General features: G+C 34.3%; 1 protein-coding gene across 1 annotated transcript in view; it reads right to left on the bottom strand.

The window, feature by feature from the left end:
* The window catches only part of kiaa1109 (KIAA1109 ortholog), a 213017-nt gene that overhangs the window by 48757 nt on the left and 140661 nt on the right, over positions 1-23599 (bottom strand). Inside the window, 13 exon segments of the mRNA XM_056470418.1 lie at positions 32-162; positions 5272-5498; positions 5572-5631; positions 7881-8079; positions 9038-9249; positions 9341-9509; positions 10688-10873; positions 10954-11051; positions 13260-13365; positions 13481-13710; positions 16416-16645; positions 16722-16928; positions 22277-22327. Of these exon segments, the coding sequence (XP_056326393.1) occupies positions 32-162; positions 5272-5498; positions 5572-5631; positions 7881-8079; positions 9038-9249; positions 9341-9509; positions 10688-10873; positions 10954-11051; positions 13260-13365; positions 13481-13710; positions 16416-16645; positions 16722-16928; positions 22277-22327 (2106 nt within the window).

The raw sequence follows: 23599 nt of genomic DNA, 5'->3' as shown, positions 1-23599 counted from the left end.
ATTTTGTGGTTTAGTGTAAGGTAGGTGTTACTTGAGATCGTCAATGACTTTGGCCTGCTCATTGAGTTCTCTAATGTCCACCAGGCGCTTAGAGAACTTTCGTCCACGAGCGTCGATTATCTGATTGCTCATGACTGCCTGTCTGCGCAGGTCAACAGACTCCTGTAAGAGGGAAGTTACTGTCAAAATAAGCAAACACACTTTAGATACAAGACACACTTTGGGGTGGGCGGTATGACAAAAATTGTGTCTTAACATGCATATAATGAAAATGCATACATGTTATATTTCAATTTTTTTACTATAATAAGACCTGCCTAAATGCCGCTCAGTGCAACAATAGTTTATATACAGTACTATAACATCTTGTCAGGCATATTAAGAACAAGACAGGGTTTTTCCCGAAATGATATATATACAGATTTTTTTTTCCTTTTTTAAATATTTCCCAAATGATGCTTAACAGAGCAAGGACATTTTCACAGTATGTCTGATAATATTTGTGTCTTCTGAAGAAAGTCTAATTTGTTTTATTTCAGCAAAAAAAAAGCATTTTTTAATTTTTAAGGACCGTTTTAAGGTCACAATTATTAGCCCCAATTCACCTTATTCTTCATGTATGAGTGGGCGCAGCCATTGGAATCTTTTTGGCTCAAGACTTCCGGTCTCATTCACTTCCATTCATTTTTAGACGTTAAAACAGCTCAGTTTGCTGGTTGATGTTGCAAACTGATATTTTCTTATTATATTATTCTACGTTGTCTGTATAGTCATGAAAACAATTGCGTGTAGAGCGAGTAGTTTGACCGTTTTGTGCCGTTTATTATTCCTACTCATTTCTCCTATAGGCAGCTGAGTCGGAAGTTCAAAAACAATCGCAAAAACAAGCGCACTTCTGCATTGAACAATAAGGTCAATAAGCTATAAATTTTTTTCGACAGTCTACAAAACAAACTATGGTTTACAATATACAACAACTTACCTAATTACCCTAATGTCTTGAAACATTACCCTACCTACATAGGGTACATACCCATACACTACATACGCTAGTGTCTTAAGAAATATCTTCTCTCCATTAAACAGAAATTGGGGAAAAAATAAACAGACGGGCTAATAATTCAACTGACTTCAACTGTGTGTGTGTGTGTGTGTGTGTGTGTGTGTGTGTGCGTGTGTGTGTGTGTGTGTGTGTGTGTGTGTGTGTATATAGGATATATTTGAGGATTTGCAGCCTCAAAATACTACTTATTTGTTATTTTAAATCATTATATTTTGCCTCTTTTCTTCAAGCAACTAGGGTTTACCCATTTGCCAGCAAGAAATTTGTAAACAAATATTTTAAACAATAAAGCAGACAATTTACATACATTTAAATTGCTTTCTATGTACAGTTGAAGGCAAAACGATTAGCCTTCCTGTGAAATTTGTATTCTTTTTTCAAAGTTTTCCCAAGTGATGTTTAACACAGCAAGGAACTTTTCACATGTCCTACAGTTTCTTTTTTTCTTCTTGAGAAGCATATTATTATTAATATTTTTTAATTTGGCTGCTATAAATGCAGTTTAGAAATGTTATAATTTTAAAGGTCAGTTTTTAGCCCCTTTAAGAAAAACCTTTTAAAATAATGATCCAACGCACCTAGTTAACCAAGTTAGGCCTAAGATTTGAAAAAAGTGTTACAAACATCTTCTCTACATTAAACAGCACTAATAATTGTGACTTTAACTGTACATAAATTCACTTTTGTCATTTTAATTTAAAAGTGCAGTATGTAAGTTTGACACCCAATGGTTGAACTACGTATTGCATTCCTGAATTAAAACAAATGCAAGCGCAGGTTGCCAGATTGACAACCAAAAGGACAGAGTCTGACGATAGAGCCTAAAGGCTGATTTAAATTGTGCTCTAAATAAAAGCAAAGACATGCAATAGAAGGAATATGTTCTATATTAAAAGAAGGCTTTTTCCCTAACCAACACCTCCAATTGATATATTAGAAACTGTTTCCATTTCTTGCAGCAGAACAACAGAAAACTGACAATCATCACCTCAGGTCCACCGCGTGTGCTTTAGTCAGCATCAGACACTAACAATGTGAGTTTGAATGCCATTTTACATGACATTTATTGCCATATACTGAAAGCAGCAGCAGATAGTTCACCTCAGATCTTGAAAATAAAATAAAACATTTGAAATTGAACTTTACAACTGTGACTTAGTGCAAGCCAACCCATATGAGTGAGTTTAGCATGTACATTTAATAATGTTAAAGAGGTTTAATATGTATTAATTAGATTATATTATAAACCTCACCATTCCATGAGTGAGTGCATATTCTGTGCTTCTGAATGGCTGTATTTAAATTTCTGTCATGTTTCATCTTGTGCAAGCAGCCAAATTGCTTATCACTGCAAATCTCATCACGTATCATGTTGTAAGGACACGCGGTTACAATGTAACCTGCTCACCTAATGTTTACATTAGTAATATTTATATTATTTGCTAATTAATAATCTCATGTGGAACACTGAATCTGCATCTCATTTCGGAATCTGCTACTGTCCACCGGAGGTCGCATTTCGCATCTTGCACTTTGAGAGCCTTCCTGAATGAATGAATGAAATGAGCAGTTTTCCATCAAGGGAACAAGGGGGGCTGAAATATAATTGGCTAAACTGGCATTGGGCTGGTTAATTGGACCAAAACAAAGACAGACTTCAGCATTGTTTTTCAGATAAACAAGAATGTTCACTTAGCATGTTTTTTTAAATTTCTGCAAACATATTATAGTATTTTTATGCTTTAGAAGAGTCAAAATCTTACATACAGCACATTTAATATGGACACCAAAATAAGAAGTTTCATTTCTGAATCATACGTTTTATAAATGGTATAGATACCCTGTTGGCATATTTCAACAGTTTTACAGTGTCATTCCGCCCAGCCCTAGGTACAGACATGCACATTAGATCTGTTTATAAACAAATGTCTAAATCACACAGACTGTTAAATCACAGTCAAAACAAGTGTTGATCATTACAGCACAGCACCGCACAGCAGACAAAACAAAAGAATCATCACACCATCCCAAACAAACTGATTACAGAAGCACAGCCAATCCACGAGAAATTCATCCTTTGGATTTGGAAAACAAGATGTTTTCAAGAAGTGACGACCATTCATTTCTCATGGAGAGGAATCTTTAAAAAATAATAAAAATAAGGCAGCAGGAAACTGTAAAATCCAGACTCGCTTGGCTTATTTCGGTTGCTCAAAACCAGAAATTCTAGGCAGATTTCAAGAAGGTTTTGAGCAATTTGACTGATCTTAAAAGAAACTTCCACCCTGAGAGAATGAACAATATGAAGAGAAGGAATGTGACAGATAAACAGAGAGGATTTGAGAAGCAAACGGAGGCTCTGAAGTACATACACAGCCCCAGGACAGGGGTCTGGGATGTCTAGTTCGTTCTGCATTGGCTGAGGATGGCAGGCGAACGCTTCTCGACTTTAGCCGAGTGATTGTGGATGATGGAGAAACGCTACGACACTCTGAAGGTGAGAGGGGAGGGGGGCTGGGGCTAAATCCCAGAATGCTTTGCACCAGCCGCTTCCTGAACGAAACTCTGGGACTGAGATCGCCTTCGGCAAACTGCAAACATGGGGCCGGTTGAACAATAAACACAAACGCAAAGCACTACACAAATATTGAGTACAAATGAGCCCAATTACACAAAAGAACACTTTACAGGAGGGCTGAACGACTTTAATTGCGAATTTCGTCTAATTCTAAGACAAATATTGCAATTTAACATGCAAGTTCTTTACTGTATTGTTCAACAACGACAAGAAATAAATCATTTTATAGTATAACCAAGACAATATTAACTGATTATTGTTCAGATTTAGCTTTATTGTTAATCTTTTGAGCAGTTTAACGAATTAGAAACCAACAAATCTTTTAATGAAACTACAAATAGCCGCTAGATGGCGCTGTTAACTCGCACTATACGCAATAAATTATTTTTAATAGTACAACCAACACAATATTATTAACTGATTATTGTTCAGATTTAGTTTTATTGGTAACCTTTTTAGCAGTTTAACGAAATAGAAACCTACAAATTTTTATCAAACTACACATAGCCGCTAGATGGCGTTGTTAATTTACGATATTCAAAGAGAAAGTCCAGGAAAAAAAATGTATGTGCATTCAATAGCAATTTCATCACCTGCATATTCACAGTGGCTCTCTGGCACATATATTATAGCACTAAACATTATTACTATATTTTCTAGAGCTGTGGGCAAGAAATCGTACGCGTAAACGATTCGGCAAAGAGAGATATTCTGAATACATCACTATTTTCTCTTGAATTGATTCTGAGCTTAGTTTTATACTCTAGGCTATTTTTAAACCATGTACTCACTGATGCATAAATTATGGAATCAAACACTATTACTATATCTTATAAAGCTGTGGGCAAAAAAATTTACGCGAAAATGATTCGGCATAGATTAATATTTTTTGAATACATCACTATTTTCTTTGAATTGATTCTGAGCTTAGTTTTTAACAGCAGATGTTACTCTAGGCTAGATTTTAACCATGTACTCAATGTACCCACAAGAAAGAGCACTTGAGTCACGCAAGTTGGCTTTTATGTTATGAGACTTACATAAACAGCTCACTCTGAACAACCTGTCATTTAATAATGATCGCTTTATATTTAAGTGGTATTTGTAAGTAATTGGATACAAGCAGAGTACAGATGTTTGTAAAGCCTACAGCATCATCTGCAGTTAAAAACTTTTTAAACTTCTTTTTAAAAAAGTACAGATGTTTGTAAAGCCTACAGCATCATCTGCAGTTAAAAACTTTTTAAACTTCATTTTAAAAAAGAAAATAGCTCAATTTTTAATAGATCAATTTGAAAAATATAATAATCAATGGAGAATTGATTTCTCAAACGATTTTGCCACAGTTCGAATATTATATAAAAATAAGGCATCGCAATAATGTCTGAAAACATCCATAATTTGATGACTTCAGTGCAAAAAGCTTTACTAAGTGTACACTTTTACCTCTGCCTTTGTTTTATAATATCGCAATATTATTGCAAATGCAAAAAATCGTTCAGCCCTACTTCACGTTTACAGCACTGAACATTAAAATGATATCAAAGAAACCGACAAAGCATGTAAAATAGATACAAACACTTTACAACACTGATATTGACAACAAATAACTGCTAGTGAAATGACTGACCATGTGTACGGGTGGAGACATGCCGTCACTCTCATCCTCATCTGAAAGGTCGGCCATGTTGACAGAGTTGAGGTCTGTGATATCATCGCTGTCCTCTTCTCCAGTCAGGGAGGTCAGTGTATTGCCCAGAGCGTTCAGACGCTTACCAATGTTGGGATCCATATGCACATCGATACCACACATCTTCCACAGAACGTTCAGCGTCCATGTCCCAGCACTGCTGCTTTCTGGAATATCAAAAGGTTGTTTAAAGATTATCTAACTTTTTCTTTAGATGACTGATTATTGCTTCGTACTTACCTGCAGAGGCTTGGCCTGTTGTTCTGGAGCACACTTCATATGTACCATCAGGCACAACACCTGAAAAGAAAACAATGACAACGATTTACATGCTTTCGAATATTGCGATTTTTAATAATAATCATAGTGAGGGGCTTCATCAGCAATATAATGTTTACATATCTGGAGCAAAGCTCTAAATACCGTTTACATGCAATTTCCGTTATTCATTTAGTTCAAACACACGTTTTGTCAGAACAGCAATAATGCGAATAAGCTGTTTACAGGCCTGTATACTCTGATCTAAATTAGCATACACCACCTAGGTAAAAAAACATTATGCTTATTGTGATTATGAGCCTAAACGCATTATTTAAATCGAATTATTGATTAAGAACACATTGGGCCCTGGGGCTATAGCAAATCCAAGGGCCCCCTTTAATTTTTTTTTACCTCACAAAATTTTTTTTTAAATATATATATAGTTGTTGCTGTTAATATTACTATTATTATTAATTTATTTTATTATCTAATTTTCCACCATTTGATTTTATTCATTCATTCATTTTCTTTTCGGCTTAGTCCCTTTATTAATCTGGGGCCACCACAGCGGAATGAACCACCAACATAGCCAGCATACGTTTTACGCAGCGGAGGCTCTTCCAGCTGCAACCTATCACTATCACTGGGAAGCCAATACACACTCATTCACACACATACACTATGGACAGTTTAGCCTACCCAATTCACCTGTTCCACATGTCTTTGGACTGTGGGGGAAAACGGAGCACCCAGAGGAAACCCACGCAAACGCAGGGAGAACATGCAAACTCCACACAGAAACGCCAATTGATCCAGCCGAGCAAACTTCTTGCTGTGAGGTGACAACACTACCTACTGTGTCACTGTGTCGTCCACCATTTGATTTATATTTAATTATTATACATATTTTTCTATTTTATTAAAATAGGCCTGCAATTAGGTTATACAAAATTAAATAATGACATAATATGAACTTCAAAGTTCAAACAGGCTGCAAAAATCCGCAAAACAAAAAACATTTGCAATACTTCCTAAATTAGTACTTTATAATAAATACTTTAAATAGGGCTTTACCTTTAAAGAGGTTCTTTAGAACTTTAGCTGAGCATAAATCCCCAATGATACGAGGATATCTTTAAAATCCATGCTCCTAATATCCAAAATATTGTGGTCTTCTGAGTTACAGAGGGCTAGCATCCTTGTTTTATTTTATTTATTTATTTATTTATTTATTTATTTATTGCATCAGATATATTGTCTGATGAAAGCCAGCGCCGATATTTCATTGCTCCATATTATCACTGCCATTTTAATTAAACGGGCAAATTTAACATTCATAAAAAAAGTTTGCTTTCTAACTAGTTCAGTTAGGCTTACTGTAAAACATAACCGAGTGTATTTACTTCAGATACATACTCTGCAACGATGGATATTTTGATAACTGCTTGTCTAGGCTATTTGATTTGTTTGTACACTGTCTCGGTTATATTTTGTCATGTATATTGCAGGTGCGCGCCGTTTTTTTAGTCCAGCTGTAATCGCCGTGCGGCCGAGACTGCGCTTCAGTTATGAGTCCATTCAGCATAACTCCGTCTATCCCAGTTTCTGTTACTACATGTAAAAGTTAATCAATGATGAGGACTGTTTATATACAATTTTTTGTTCTACGACAAGCTTGGTTAGCCTACCTTTGACTTGACGGTTCTCGCGGTAGTGCAGAAATAAGAAACTGTCCTGGGAAAATTGGGACACCTGATCACCTTTATGGGAGACTAAAACAGGGCTATTCAATCTTCTGACACAGCCACTCCGAGCCCCAGTTTTTGAACAGCGGCAAACTGAAGGGAATGCTTCACATTATCGACGACAGAAAATGTAACGCAAGGAGGCTTTTCCTGCGTAATAGCGCAAATTAATTCTTCAGCCAATCAATTAAGCCCCACCTAGCCCTTATATTAATCCGGCCCTGCTAACATGAGGTAAAGTATAATCGCACTATTGCCAAAATCTCATAATTGGATTAAGAGGTCGATGTAAATGCACTCGATGACTATATGAAGAGAATCAGAGAAACATTATGGAGTCAAAAACAGACATAACCAAGGTAAAGTCTGCATGAAATGGAAGTTGTTGTTGTTTAAAGATTACCAAAACATACAAAAAATGTTCAATTAATTATCTTGCACAGATTAATTTAAGACTAACAATGCATAAAAAAAGCAAAAAAAGCATTATAAGTTTTGATTTTAATGCAGTCTTTATCATATTTACTATATATAGTTACTCACATGCATTCATGACCAGGTCGCCTCTGATCTCAGGTTTCCAGTCATCCCAAGTCGTCTCGAACCCCTCAGCAAATCTTATACAAAAGTTCTTGAAATGTCCTTTGCTGACAAGCGATTCAGAGGAGCATGCTGTGATCAGCGTACTCTCGATGGTTAACACCAATGCTGAGCCAGTGTCAAAATCAATACTGTAATTGGCCTAAACACAGTAGAACAGTATAACAAACATGTGAAATGCCACGGAAATAAAAGTATATCAAACAGTGCATGTGAAGCTAAGACAAATCTGATGAGTCTAATCATTAAAAAGAGTAAAGTTTACATTAACGGCCAAATGTTTGGGATCAACATTTTTTAATGTTTGTTTGTTTTGTCTCCTCCTCAATAAGACTGCATTTATTTGATCAAAATATTATTTACAATCAATTCTCATTAGTTTTGTAATTTATTCCTGTGATTGAAAGTTGAATTTGATCCAGTTTTCAGTGTCACATGATCATTCAGAAATCATTACATTATGCTCATTTTCTGTTATATTATGTAATAATGGATCTTATAATTATAAAAAACCATTGTGCTGCATAATTTTAATCATTTTTTTCTTTTTAGAAAGAAAAAATTACAAATAAAAGCAGTTATTCAAAATAAAAATATATATTTTATTATTATAAATGTCTTTTCTTTCTCTGTTAAACACAATTTGGGGAAAATTTTTTTTCAAAAGGTGGCTACTCATGTGATATTTTAAATGATACTTTCAGTTACCTTAATACCTTAATGAATAAAAGTAAATGCATTTTAATGGTACTTTTGAACATTATCACACTTCACATACAGCAGCCCAATTTTCAACACCTCTTATATGTTTTTTTTTTGAGCAACAGATGATTATGTTAAAACAAATTCTGAAGAATCATTTAACACTGGGGAAATGTGCTGGAAATTTACAGGAGTAAATTAAAACCACAGGAATAAATGTATTGAACAATTATGAGAACTGTTTGTTTTTTATTGTAGTATTTTTTTTCAATTATACAGTAATGTACTGTATTTTAGGGCAAATGTAACTTTTGTGAGCACAAAGATTTTTAAAAAAATCATACTAATCCCACAAAATCCTGAGAGTTAGTGTATATTGTGCATCATTATGTATCCACCTGTGTGGCGCTGGTAATGGGCAGACAGATGCCCAGATCATTGACCGTGAGCTGTAGGAAGAGTGTGCTGAAGGCCTGGACGCTGGTCTGCTGAATGGCTGGCAGTTTGTCAACAACCTCTTTGGTGGCCATATGAATGTCGGAGTTGAGAGCCAAGCGTTGTTCCTTCCAGTTATCATAGGCAGCCTTATAGTTCAGCCAGAAGAGCACAGCTAGAGCACACACACAAATACACAATTATGAACTGCCAAAATCTCACAATGAGAATAAATTGACAAACAAAAAGCAAATAAATTGACTGACCTCTGTCAAAGGCCACAGGTTGAGCAAAAATGATAGGACGGCTGAGTGTGATCAGGACGGCCTCCTTGTCAGAGCTGCCACTGATTTCCTCCTGCAGAGCGTTGCGCAAACCAATACGAGTTCGGAAATACGCCACCTGGTGGAAATCTGACCCCGCCTCCTCATACACCTGCAAGAGAAAACAAATTTAATGATACTGCAGTGGTATCACTTTAGGGCAAAGTTACTTTTAAAAGTAATATATTAGAGTGTCGAGTCACAAAAAAAGTTGCTAAATGGGTTACTTGGTTACTTTGAAAGTAATCTGAAAGTATGTTTTGTATTACTTTTATTAATTTCTTTTTTATTAAGATGGGCTTAAGATTGTAATATACCACTTTAAAAAAAAACTTTACTCAACAAAGAGTGTTAAAAGGATTCGTCTTGATTCATTAAACATCTTTAAAAATTTATAAAAACAAATTACAATACATTTTTTCAAGAATATGAATCATGTTTAAATTGTGAAACATGCAACATGTGCATTGCGTTTGTGCAAATGAGAGAGACACATGAATATTTGTTTATTTCAGCTTTACTTTAAATACATTTGTTCAGGTTTGATGTTTTTATCAGCAAATGGCGGTATATTTTCTGTTTGTTTTATATTTTTGTTAATTTCTTTCTGAATACTGTAAAAGGAAACTAATTGATGTGGAGTAAGGTGAACTAGAAAAGCAAAGTTTGTAGACAAACTTTATGGTCACTTGAGAAAGACTAGCCTGAAAGTTTAAAGCAGTTTTAAAGTTTAAATAACTGAAGAAGTTTGAGGTTTGAAACTGTTGGCAAAGAAAGATAAGTACAAATAGATTCTGCATGTTTCTAGTTTGAATGTGCATGTTGGTAGCATGGTTGCTATGGTGTTGTTAGGTAGTGATAAAATAGTTGATTTTTGAGGTGAAAGCTTAATCAGATTTTTAATTTTGATCCTATTAATACATTTAACAGATTTTTTTTTTTTTACTGCTGTAGGCTGTAAAGAGCTTTGAGGTGTTGTTACATGGAACTGTACTGTGGTAGAGACATGCTTAGAACTATTTCAACTGTGTGTTTATTTGAAAATTAATGCACACCTTCAGAATCACGCACTCCAAAAAAATACATATTTATGATAATTTTATGTATAATTCATTTCAATTGATTTTAAAATAAAATCGAAACATGACTTTTACACCAGTTATCTACTGTACACCACTTATCGGAGATATTTTTCTCTTAACAATTCAATTTTTTCATGTTGTGACCTAAAGTCAATGCAATTTCCAGAATGCATGGTAATGCATAACAGGCACTGTTTACAGTGGCTACCTGATGTTTCACGATTTGGCCCAAAGCCAAGTTGAGATCCACTTGACATTTCCCAAAAAGCTTCAGGTAGTTGCTTCCTGTGGGAGTAGTTTTACACTGCACGCGATTGGACAGTTCAAGCTCAATCCAGCCAGTCTCAAAGCGCACCGCCCTCATAGAAGGAGTGGTGGCTGTCATTTGAATTCCCTACAACAGAAAAAAACATGGTTATGAAAGTCTTTAAACACAATTTATTTGCAGAAAGACTAAACATGCTAAATTCAAACCTTAAACGTCAGATTTATGGAGTAAAGCAGGATCTTAGGTTTGTCACCATCTGTTGACACATCATGCTCATTCCACAGTGGGATTGGCTGCTCCCCTCCTACAGACAAACACACATTTTATAAAGTTAGTGTGAAATCAAAAGACAAAAGACAAAAAAAAAAAAAGAAATAACATAAAACAAAAAATATATATACATTTAAAAAAATCCACAAAAAACAATATAAAAACTAAATTTAACTAAATAAAAAGATTTACAAAAATAAAAAATATGTATTTTTATTTTTTTTATTTATACAACAGTTCTGTCTGGTTCTTATCAGTTCTGATTGGTTGATAGCCGTGAGATATTCTGCCAATAACAGCACTAGTACCGCCTCTTCAACCTTCGCCCTTGTGTATTACTCCGCCCACATAAAGCAACAACCAGAGGACACTACATTTTGACAAATATTCCTGCGGTTGGACAACATAATGTACTTTTGAGGGTTTTTTTTAGTTACGAATGTAGTTGTTTAGATTACAACTATGCAGTTTATTTATAAGAATAGTGCCCATTTCAAAATATTTATAATTTCTGAGAGATGCCAGTAGCCTGTCATTGAGCAAGACCAAAGACGTTGTCCATCCACAAGATGGCGACAGAGAATGCATAAAAAGCCCTTAGAAGATAGAAACTGCGTAATTACTAACTACAGCTGATCAAATCATTAATAAACAGGAAAGTTATATTTTAAGTCGATCTCTTTTGTATGTTGTAGTGCTGTATTTATACCATATAATTGTAGTGTACTAAGTGTGAGATAGAATTTACATATCAGGAATGTATTGTGCTGGCCGAAAGAAAGAAGAAATTCCCGGATGTGTTTAGCGTTTTTCCTTATCGCAAATACAAAAGCAATCTGGTAGTGATTGTGCTGCTTTTTTCGGGGTTAATTATTGTGATATCCCAATTGCAACAGAGAAACACTGTAGGTGTTTGCAACACATGAGTGGATGCAGATTTTGGAGAGTCTATTTAGGCTAAGTGCAAATAGCAAACCTCGTTGGAGTAAACTGTTTGATTGACAGAGACAACATAACTAGAGAGGGTGATAAACGCCAATGTAAGTGGCATAGCTTGTAAAGCGCATGATGAACGCGTTCTTCTTTTTTCCCTCCACTACATATCAGATTTTGCCTACTCTTCACCACGAGGAAGATAAGAATGAACCATTAATAAGTGTGTGTATTATGGAAGACTCAGATTCATAGAACCGGACTGGAGAGGTGTTATATCAAAATCATATGCATTATAAGTGTGTAGAAGTTATGCATTAAAAATACCCTTAAATATACATTTTTAGTAATGCTTCAGTGAACTGGAACAAGTATATTATAATCCATTAATTTTCACTAGTTGTTTTAGTATTTTTTTTTTCAAAGTGTGCTTTAAATGCTTTAAAAATAAGCTAAATCTTTGTAGACTAGTAATATATGTACTGTATATCATTTATTTTAAAAATGCGGGCAGTAAAAAATATTTTATTAATCTTATTTTTCTTTCTCATATATATATATATATATATATATATATATATATATATATATATATATATATGAACAATATCACATGAGTAGCCCCCCTTTGAATTTTTTTTTTCCTTTTTAAATATTTCCCAAATGATGTTTAACAGAGCAAGAAAATTTTCACAGCGTGTCTGATATTTTTTCTTCCGAAGAAAGTCTTATTTGTTTTATTTCGGCTAGAATAAAAGCAGTTTTTAATTCTTTAAAAAACATTTTAAGGTCAAAATTATTGGCCCCTTTAAGCTATTTTTTTTTCTCGATAGTCTACAGAAAAAAACATCTTTATACAATAACTTGCCTAATTATCCTAACTTGCCTAGTTAACCTAATTAACCTAGTTAAGCCTTTAAATGTCACTTTAAGCTGTATAGAAGTGTCTTGAAAAATATCTAGTAAAATATAACTTACTGTCATCATGGCAAAGATAAAAGAAATCAGTTATTAGAAATGAGTTATTAAAACTATTATGTTTATAAATGTGTTAAAAAATCTCTCTGTTAAACAGAAATATATATATATATTATTTTTTATAATAATCCTCAAAAGTAAAACAAACTACAATAAACTAGAATAATAAAAAACTAAACAAAATAAAACTAGACAAAATAAAATGAAAAGCTAAACAAAACACAAAAACAGAATCTACAGAACAAAAAGAAACTATTGAAAAATCTAAAAAAACTAATAAACATATGGCATAAGTTACACATTTAATCCACATGCTTCATCTCACACACACCTGAAACTTTCTGAATGACCTCATTGACCTCCTTCATAAAGACCTTCTGCAGAAAGACTAGATGGTTGAGTAGATCTGTGGTCAAGTTGTGTTCAAAAGACCCGATCTAAAAGCAAACAAGCCAATTTTAACCATTACCACCAAACACATCCATCCATCTTTTCCACTTGACACACGTGACCAGCAATCAATGAAGCATTAGTTAAGTATCGATGTCACACCTCGGCAACACAGCGTAAGTAGTTTCCCTGCAGATAGCTGCTGTATTCAGGAGCCCAGGCGGTGTCACTGTGGCCCTCGTGCTCCTGAATGATGTACTGTCCTGACATGGTGACAGGTGGCAGAGTCAGGCTGGCAGTGGGTGGCATTGCTGATACGTCCACAGGGGAAACCTTCGACTGGAAACACAGCTTGTGATTGGGCAGCTCGAAAGTGAAACGGGTCTGGGCACCTGTTAGAGGTAGACAGCCAAACATTAACCAATAGTAAGTATTGCAGTGTTTCCCACAAACTTCCCTTTAGTTGTGTGGCACTTCAAATACATATGTAAGCTGAGAAAATACTATATACTATTTGTTCTATGCTAATGACGGACTACTGGGACATTCCAGTCGAAAAATAAGACACCCTGGTGTGGCAGAGTTCCTCACAGCTCTAATACACATCTCTGCCATTTGCTTACAGTAACCATGTGATTTTCACCATACACAATTCATCAGCTCGTGACTTTTTTTCACATAACTTTGTTATGTTTGGTGTTATTTGATAGTTTATGACTTCAGCATTGTAGTGATGAACTCAACAGAGACATTCATGTATTTCAGCATACAATCTGTTTACTATTGTTTAGTCATGGCCTGAGGAGAGTATGTAATGTACTTCTCCCCATATTATCTCCTCAACTTTGCTTTGATGTTTAGCTGGTTTTGGGGGTTTGGTATTTCACTTATGTTTGACAATGTTTTGCTCAAGGTAAAAGAAGGAAGAGTAACTGTTGATCGGGGAGAATGGCATTTACTTTGCGTCTCTGGCACACCGGTGCATAGCCCCGTATGCTAACAAAGGCAGTTTCACTGTCTTTGCTACACTGTTACAGCTAAGTTTCTCTATACAGTATGCTAGTTTGTTTAATTCTACTGTCTGTATATTTAAACATGTAACTTAACAAACAACTTTAGGGCGTTGAGATTCTTTCTCTTTATCAATGATGATAACAACATTGAGTCAGAATAATTACAATGGAGTTAGATAAATAATTGATTTTAACACGCCATCCTTCAACTGCTTTCTGTTTTCAATTATTGGTTCAGAATGGCAGTGTAAGCTTCAGGCCTTACACATACATTCAAAGTGAGTTACTTAAAAACAGTTTAGCAACTATATTTTTTATATTAAAGTATTCTACGTCAGTAAAACGGCAGTACTACGGCAGTATTTAAAGGAACACTTTTTTTTTTTGGAAAAAGTTTTTAGACTCATGTGACCAGAGGTTTTAAAGGAGGCCTATCAGGCCCCTTTTACAAGATGTAAAATAAATCTCTGATGTCCTTGGAGTATATATGTGAAGTTTTAGCTCAAAATACCCAACAAATAAACTCTTTGAAGCTGCCCTTTAAGGCTTTGATCCTAATAGTGCCATTTTGGTGACTGTTGCTTTAAAACCTCTTAAGGCCCAAGCTGTTTTTTTACATGCATTTTTTATTTCTCTTTGCTATTTGGGCTTAATGAAACCTAATTAGAATAAAACCTAAATGTTATCTTTTGATATGATGTACTTTTAGAGAAAAATTATGTCCATATATGTGGACTTGAGGTCAGAATTTCCATAAAACACAATGAAGTCACCTTTGTGTAATAGTATGAAAAACTCTTTATTTCTGCCTTGAACAGAGCAGTTTTTTTCCTGACTGTTTTTTAATGCATTAATAACACATGGACACATATTTTTTGAACATGTTTTGACTATGAGTAAAAACTAAATTTTTGCCCATTTTGGACAGTTAAAATAGTGTTTGGGACATTTCATATGCTGCAAAACAGTTGCAGGATGACACTGTATGTCTATAACAAAATATAAAACATAAGACATAAGAGCTAAAATGTGCTGTCCACGTTCGTGGCCACTAAGCACCAGGAGGTTAAATTCAAATGAGACTGAGCTCACAGCCCTCTTTTAAACAGCCTGTGTGTCTGCATAGTGGCAGATTTAAAAACAAGACTAATATCCATTGCTAATGAGGGAGAGAATGTTACTAATGGGTGGGACTTTCCCCCTTTGATGACACGTACAAATGGAGAATGTCAATCAATCTATTTATGCAGACTGTCTTTATCAAGTGTGCTTATAAAAAATTTAATAAACTTTTACAATTAGAGAAGCTTGTTATATTCACATACTGTTGCCACACAACAGTGTGTTTTTTGCATAATAGGTCCCCTTTAAGATATACAAAGAAGTTTTTCTTGCCTCATAGGTTTACATTATCTTAACAAGCAAAAGCAATTTTTGTCTTAAATTAAATATTTAGGAAACGGATTATCAACAGTTTAAGTTTTGTGGGCATGTCAAAGTCATGGCAAAATACAATGCATAATGCAGTGTTTCCCAACCCTGTTCCTGAAGGCACACCAACAGTACACATTTTCAACCTCTCCCTAATCAAACACACCTGAATCAACTTATCATAACATCAGAAGAGACTCCAACGCCTGAAGTTAATGGGTCAGAAAAGGGAGACATCCAAAATATGTACTGTTGGTGTGCCTCCAAGAACAGGGTTGGGAAACACTGGCATAATGCATTCATAAAGTATTTAATTGCTTTGAGTGCGGGTCTAAAAGTGCATCCACTGCATTGTATCCATATTTTCAAATTGCAATTCAAGGGATAGTTCACCCAAAAATAAAAAATCTGTCAATTTATTAACACTTGACTTGTTTCAAGCCTTTAAAAGATTCTTCTGTTAAACACTAAAATGATACTTTGATGAAAACTAGAAACCCGTAAGCAATGACTTTCATAGTAGTTGTTTGTCCTACTATGGTTTGAAACCACTTGAGGGTGAGTAAATGTACATTTTGTGGTGAACTATCCCTAGATTAAGTATACCCTATATTCCCTCGATTAAGTAGTTGAACAAATATTCTTGCAAATACCAGTCATGCCATGGCTCTTCATACGACCCATCTTGTACTCTGCTTTGAGCGAGGGCAACAGAGCCGCACCAATCGTAATCCCGTCCAGCATAGCGCTGAACTTCAACACGATCGGCTTCTTCTCCAGTCCCTCAGGCAGCTGAGGAAACTCATTGGCCTCCACCGGCGTTTGGTTGATGCTCACTTCAGACGGCTGTGGGGTCGGTGTGTCTTCCCGATTGGGAGGCGGACTGGCATAAACAGATTTGAATTCAATATTTGAGGGATAAAACATGATTACGAGTAAAGAAAAAGAGTTGGTCTCACGTATTGGAGGGCTGACGGATGAGGTCTGAGATTTGTTTTGAGAGCTGGTGGGAGCTGCGGACCATCATACTGTGCAGTGTTGCAGGGTGCTGCGGGATATTGATGAAGATGGCGCCCACTTTAAATACGGCAGCGTTATTGGTCTTCAGCCCACGCTGTGCACTGTATAAAGCCTGGGACTTCGCAATGTTACATTTCACCACAGTCCTGATAGACAAATAAACAACAGGAACTTACTACAGATGCTCAACTTTAGAAGCAGAAGCTGGATCAAGTACAGAGGAGTTACAAAAAACAATGAAATGTGGATAGACAGATTTTGGCAATATGTAAATGTTTAAGCATCTGGAAACGAGGCCTGAGAATATGAGAACTGCAAAAAGGGAGATCTAGATGGATTAATAATGAAGAGAAATGACCATGATTGATTTGTTATGTACAGAAAATTAGAAATTGACAAAATGGATAAACTACTAGGGAGGAAGTTTGCAGTGAAGTACATTTTGTGACCAATTCTAATATCTAGAGGAAATTCAAATGGAAGGTTATAAACTAGATTTTTCAGACCTCCACAAATAATTTTAAAATGGAACCCTTCCTACGCTAACAAGTGCGGGAGAAATTGTGGACAGAATATTGGTTACCACACCCATATTCTGTGGTCATGTCCTAAATTAAGTACATATTGGAAAGAGGTATTTAATGCCCTTAAGGAAATCTTCCATTATGAATTTTTTTGAAGATCCTACACTTGCTCTGCTAGGTGTATGCCCTGTGGGCTTCGATGGTAGATCAAAATTTACAAATTACAAATCCTACTTGTTGCAGCTTTGAAGTGCATCACATGCAGATGGCAAAATTCTGAACCTCCATCATATAATGATTGTTTTCAAAAAGTGTGGGAACTGTATCAAATGGAACAAATAACATATGCATTACGACTTCAAAAAAAAAATTTCTTAAAGAGATGGTCACCTGTCATGCCTTTAATTCTTCAATAATGAGCCATACTGAACTTATTATTCTTTTCTCTCTCTTACATGTCGTAAGGATGTTTTTTGTTCTGTACATGTATTTACAACTATTTTGGTAGTTGGAAATTAATGGTCTAACATGCAAAAAAAACTGTTACACTGTATTGCACTCCATGCAATGTTGTGCTACTTAAAGTAATAGTTCATCCAAAAACAAAAATTTAAATGGTTAAAAACCTTAAAGAACGAGTTTCTTCTGTTAAACACACCCAAAAAAAGATATTTTGAAAAATGTTAGAAAATGTCAGCATTGACTACCTTACACTATTCCCAGTTTCCAACATTTTGTGTTCAACGAAGAAAGAAACTCATATAGGTTTGCGACAAGTGAAGGGTTGAGGAAATGATAATATGATTTTCAGTTTTGGGCGACCTATTTCTTTAACACTGATGGATATGCAACTCCCAGCTGTCAGATTTTAAGTCAACTGGGTAACTAGGTTGTATTCAAGTATTGAGCGCCTTTGAGGAAGAATTAATCACTGGATATAACAACTTCAGAGCAAGCATTTAAAAGATATTCAGAGTTTTGTCTGAGGCCTGTAACAGCACACAAACTCAATATGCACAAGCAGAATTTTATAATCTACTTTCTGCTTTGAGTTATGAGCTTGTGAAATACTCTGTACTTATTACTTTTGGAAGAACTAGGAAAAATGAAAGAAAAGTCTTCACATATCTTTTATAAAGCTGTTTTTTTTCTTTTACTGCATCACTTATTTCAGATCAACCTACATTTAAATGGATAACCGAGTCAAAAACCTAATAATGCTCTACTGAAGGAAAAAATGTCACCTACATATTGGGTGCTAAGTTAAAATGTTTTAGCAAATATCTGAATTTAAAAAACCAAGTCTCGAACTTGCAGCCATAGAGAAAATTGTAACAAGCAGTTTTTCCAAGGGACTAGTATCCAAAATATACAAAGCTCTGTGTAACTCATATACAGTTGCAATAAGAATTATTAAACCCCCTTTGAATTTTTTTTCTTTTTTAAATATTTCCCAAATGCTTTTTAAAAGAGCAAGGAATTTTTACAGCATGTCTGATGATATTTTTCCTTCTGGAGAAAGTCTTATTTGTTTTATTTCGGCTTGAATAATAGCAGTTTTTCATTTTTTAAAAAAACATTAAGGTCAAAATTATTAGCCTCCTTAAGCTATATTTTTTCAATTGTCTAGGAAACAAACCATCGCTATACAATAACTTGCCTAATTACCCTAACCTGCCTAGTTAACCTAATTAACCTAGTTAAGCCTTTAAATGTCACTTTAAGCTGTATTGAAGTGTCTTGAAAAATATCTAGTATTTCTCAGTTTATTTACTGTCATCATGGCAAAGATAAAAGAAATCAGTTATTACAAAAGAGTTATTAAAGCTTTTACGTTTAGAAATGTGTTGAAAAAATATTAAAAATATATATATATATAAAACAGAAATTGGAAAGAAAAAAAAAATCAGGGGGTTTAATAATTCTGTTTGCGACTTTACTTCTTTCTTCTTTTGAGAGTTTGAAGAGTGTGTGGAAAAAAGATTTAGGTCACGAAATTTAAGATACAGATTGGTCTGAAATATGTAACAATTTGTTTTTTAAACATACTTCATTGAATGTTCATGTTCTCTCAATTATAAATTCAGTTTATCTTACACCCTTACGCCTGAAAAAGATTTACAGAAACTCCTCTGATCTTTGTTTTAACTGCAAAAAATGCAAAAGAAACAGTCCTTCACTGTTTCTGGTATTGTGACAAAATCATCTCTTTTTGGAAGAAATCACATAGTTTTCAACAAGGACTCTTTAGGATAAAATTGAGTTTTTCTCTGGAATTTTGTTTTTTATATATGGTGGAGTAAAAAATATGTTGGTCTCCCACACCAATCATTTGTTTTTAATCTTGGTTTATCTGGCAAAGAAATTTATACTTTTATTGTGGCCATCTCCTCAGGTCTCCTGATTTTCATATCAGATTGAAATATTTATCTCCTAGCCTGACTGGATTATCCTGTTTACTTGTTTGTATATTTCCCTTTTTTTCCCAACTGTATAACCGAGACTGTATTTGTATGTGCTGATGTATTGAAATAATCAACGATTAATAAAAAAAAAAGAAAATATCTCTCAAGTCTAATAATGTAGTGTAGTTTAAATAATAGAGTAATTTGGAGTGTTTTTGTTTTTAGTTATTAGTATTTTTTACACCCAACCCCTTCCGGTCAGTCAATACAACACGTTCACATCTTGAAACCGCTTTAAAATCTGCAAGAGACCATGACAATTTCATAGAGTTCCAGTTAAAATTAGCAGATCTTACATCAGAACAGCTTCTAAAGTGGACCAAACTTAATGCTGACAGGAAAAACACATCACTGTGAAAACCATTCCCACAATCAACAGTGGATTATAAAAAGTAAAAATGACACTAAAGTGCTATTTACCTTTTTTATTTTAGTTTACACATTTTTAATCTAAAACTCAAATGTTTAGTTGTGATCAACATGTAAAAAAAACTTTTTTGAGAGCTTTGAAAACTTTAAAGATACAATTTTAGTTTGGAAACGGTTCAGCGATAGTTAAATTGTGCAATAATTTTAGTCAAAGGGTGCTTTCACACCTGTAGATCGATTGTTTTGTTCCAAAACAGGGATCAATTTTTTTTTATTTTTGTTCTTGGTGCGGTTCGCTTTGACACAGCAAATTTCTAAACAGACCAAGGTAGTTAAAACTATTTTAATTAGTTAATTTTGACACCCTCGTCACAAATATAAATCAGAGAGGCAAGATTTTTTCATACATACTGTAGCCTCATTTCAGCTGTCAAGCTGTCAAGATCAATGTTGATCTTTCTTAACGAGGTGTCAGTGCAAAAATAAACAAAACAATAGGCCTAATACAAAATATTATAAGATTGAAATATGGAAAGCTATCAGATAACAGATAAACTGCACTCTGTAAAATTTCAGCATGCTTTCAATTTCGTATTCATCATGAAACGTACATTTACCAGTAGAAATGACATGTCATCCCACTCATAATTCTCTCTTCATATAGCCATATATGTGGCTGTTAAACAACCATCATACACTGTGATATAGCCTGGTTCGGTCGTTCGTTGGATCATTTTGCTTTCTCACTACAATCAATCCTCTCCAGAGTTCATTTCAATCAATCCGAGACCACCTCATTCAGGAGATCTCGGGCGATTGATTTGGTGCGGATCCAAGCGCGATTACTGGATTCACATATGCCAAATAAACCATGCTAACTGGGCAAACAAGACAGGTTTCAGAAACAAACGTCTAGGTGTGAAGGCAAACTTAGATAAGATTGCAAAGATTTCTTTTTCCTTTGTTACAGTTAAATTAATATTTTTTCTGTTCTAAATCACTTATTTATTCATTTCCTTTGTTGTTTAGAATAAAACAGAGCCTTAATTTGTCATTTACAAGGGATTTATAAAGCATAAATAGTCCTCAATTTAGATGAGCTCACAAAAACTGTTAATAAAATATTTATTAACATCCAGTATTTATTACTATATGCCCGATAAATAAGATTAATGTTTATTTGAATAGTTTATTAATAATTTAATTACTCATCCTGAATGACCATAAAAAATACTCCAAAAATTTTTAAATAACTGGTCTCTAAATAATGCAATAATTAATTTACTAATGAAAAGTAATCATTAACACAAAAGTACAACAATACAATCCTTAAGCACATTATACGTGCTTATAAGTAGGGCCGGACAGAATCTGCGGAAATTTTTTGCTATTTCTGCAGAGAATTTTGTTAAATATCTGTAATTATGCAGAATGATTTTAGATGTATTTTAACTAAAAACTTAATATATGAAATAAAAAATAATAAATTGTTAACTTTTACTTAATGTTTACAATGCAAATCCAATTAGATCCAATTATTTGGTAAACAAAGCAAGTCTCTCATATAATGTATCTACTAAAAGACAGAACATATTACTTTACAAACTGTATTGTAAATAAATCATAGGAACACTTTCATATTAGTCAATAATATTGCTGAAATGAATCTAAAAACTGAATAAATATAAATTTACAAACATTTACTCAAGTCAATAAACAGAATCAATGATGGGCTAAAAATCTGCGGAAAATGTGGAATTCAGCGCGTGTAGATTCCATGTGGGCCTACTTATAAGTCAAGAATACAGAATTTGTATTAGTTATAAATTGTTTACAAATGTATGTAAAAGTACATTTAATGCTTAAATCATGAACTATTTGTTAATGCTTAATAAATGATTAATAGTGAGCAGTTATTATAAAGCATTAGTGTAGATGCAGGCTAAAATAGATTGAATAGTTTGTGAAACCTTTATATGAGAGGTGTTATAGAATGAAATGTTATCATTTATAGAACGAGTGAAAGACGTGGCATATGAGTGACAAATGGAAATGACTGTGATATCTGATTATCATGAAGATGTTATAAATGGTCATGGAGGACTGGACAAGGTTATTGAGGAAACTTGGACATACAGGAACTCCTGCTTGGCTGTGCTTGTAGGTGAGGTTGGAAAATCCTCTAGTCTGCCAGTCAGAGAGGCAGAAAAAATACCAGCAAAAAGATGATAGAGTAGAGAGGAGGAAAGTAGAAGAGGGGAAAGTTACCACAGAGAAAACAACATTGGCTGTGATAAATCTGCACACATTTGAGAAGAGAGAGAGGAAACAAACAGATCCAAAATGACTTGAAAATAACTTTAAAATATGACCATTGCAAAGAGTGTGCTATGAATAAGGTGCGTTATAAAACCAAGGTGTTCTGTTCTAACATATGTTTGCAAGGTGATGTTTTACAGTTTCGAAGCTATGAATAGTTTGTAGCTTGCGGTCATGCACAAGCATGACTAAAGCTGCGTCCCAAATGACACATTATACACTATACTGTAGGTCTCTATGCACTTACACATTCAACAGCATAGTACTGTATCCCAAAGTATTGTTATCCCAAAATGGAACACTAACGTTCTTTTACTATTCAGAAATTCAAACCGTTTCCCAGATAGCGTTTGATGGTTGGCAAATTACAAAATTAAGGACTGAACCATCAAATAATATCTGCCATGAATATAAACACATTCACCATCAGAAGGCGGCATAATCACTCTTGTAGGAGAGTTTTGCCTTCACAATCCAAAATAACTAAGGTAATCAAATGTCAGCGCTCAATAGCTCCGCCACTTCCGCTATTTGAGCAAAGCTCCGGCGGTTGTGTGTGTGAAGTGTCCAACAATCCACACTTCATTTTATTGGTTAAATAAGTGCATCATCTGGGATTTTAAAGTGCACTTATTCTTTTTATGGTAAAACAAATATTTCAGTGTGAATGCACTACTTATACTATTTATATTACAACATGGCATAGAATAATGTATAAGTATGTGATTTGGAATGCACCTTATTTCTCTTTTCTAAAAAGACATTGTGACCTTTAAAATGAGCTGAATTAACACAATTCTTAAGTTAATTTGGGGACAACTTCATTGTTTTATGTTCAATGTACCTAAATTAGTAAAAACGAAGTTTACTTAATTAAAAAACATGAAAGAATTGTGTGGAACCCTACATTTTTTAGAGTGTGGGGTAATGATGCCGAATATTCAGCTTGGTCATCACAGGAACTAATTATATCTTTAAAATGAATAGCAATATAAAACTGTAGTAATAAATCGTGTTAAACAGGGTTCCCACGCTTTCATGAACAGCAGATTCAAGGACTTTTTAAAGCACCATTCATTTTAATTCAAGCACCTTTGTAATTCGCAGCCCAGCATACAGTATGTAGTGCTGTGAAAACCC

The sequence above is a fragment of the Danio aesculapii genome, chromosome 13 (genome assembly GCF_903798145.1).
Source record: "Danio aesculapii chromosome 13, fDanAes4.1, whole genome shotgun sequence".
Lineage (NCBI taxonomy): Eukaryota > Metazoa > Chordata > Actinopteri > Cypriniformes > Danionidae > Danio > Danio aesculapii.
The sequence above is the reverse complement of the archived record's forward strand: the minus strand, read 5'-3'. Positions and strand labels throughout refer to the sequence as shown.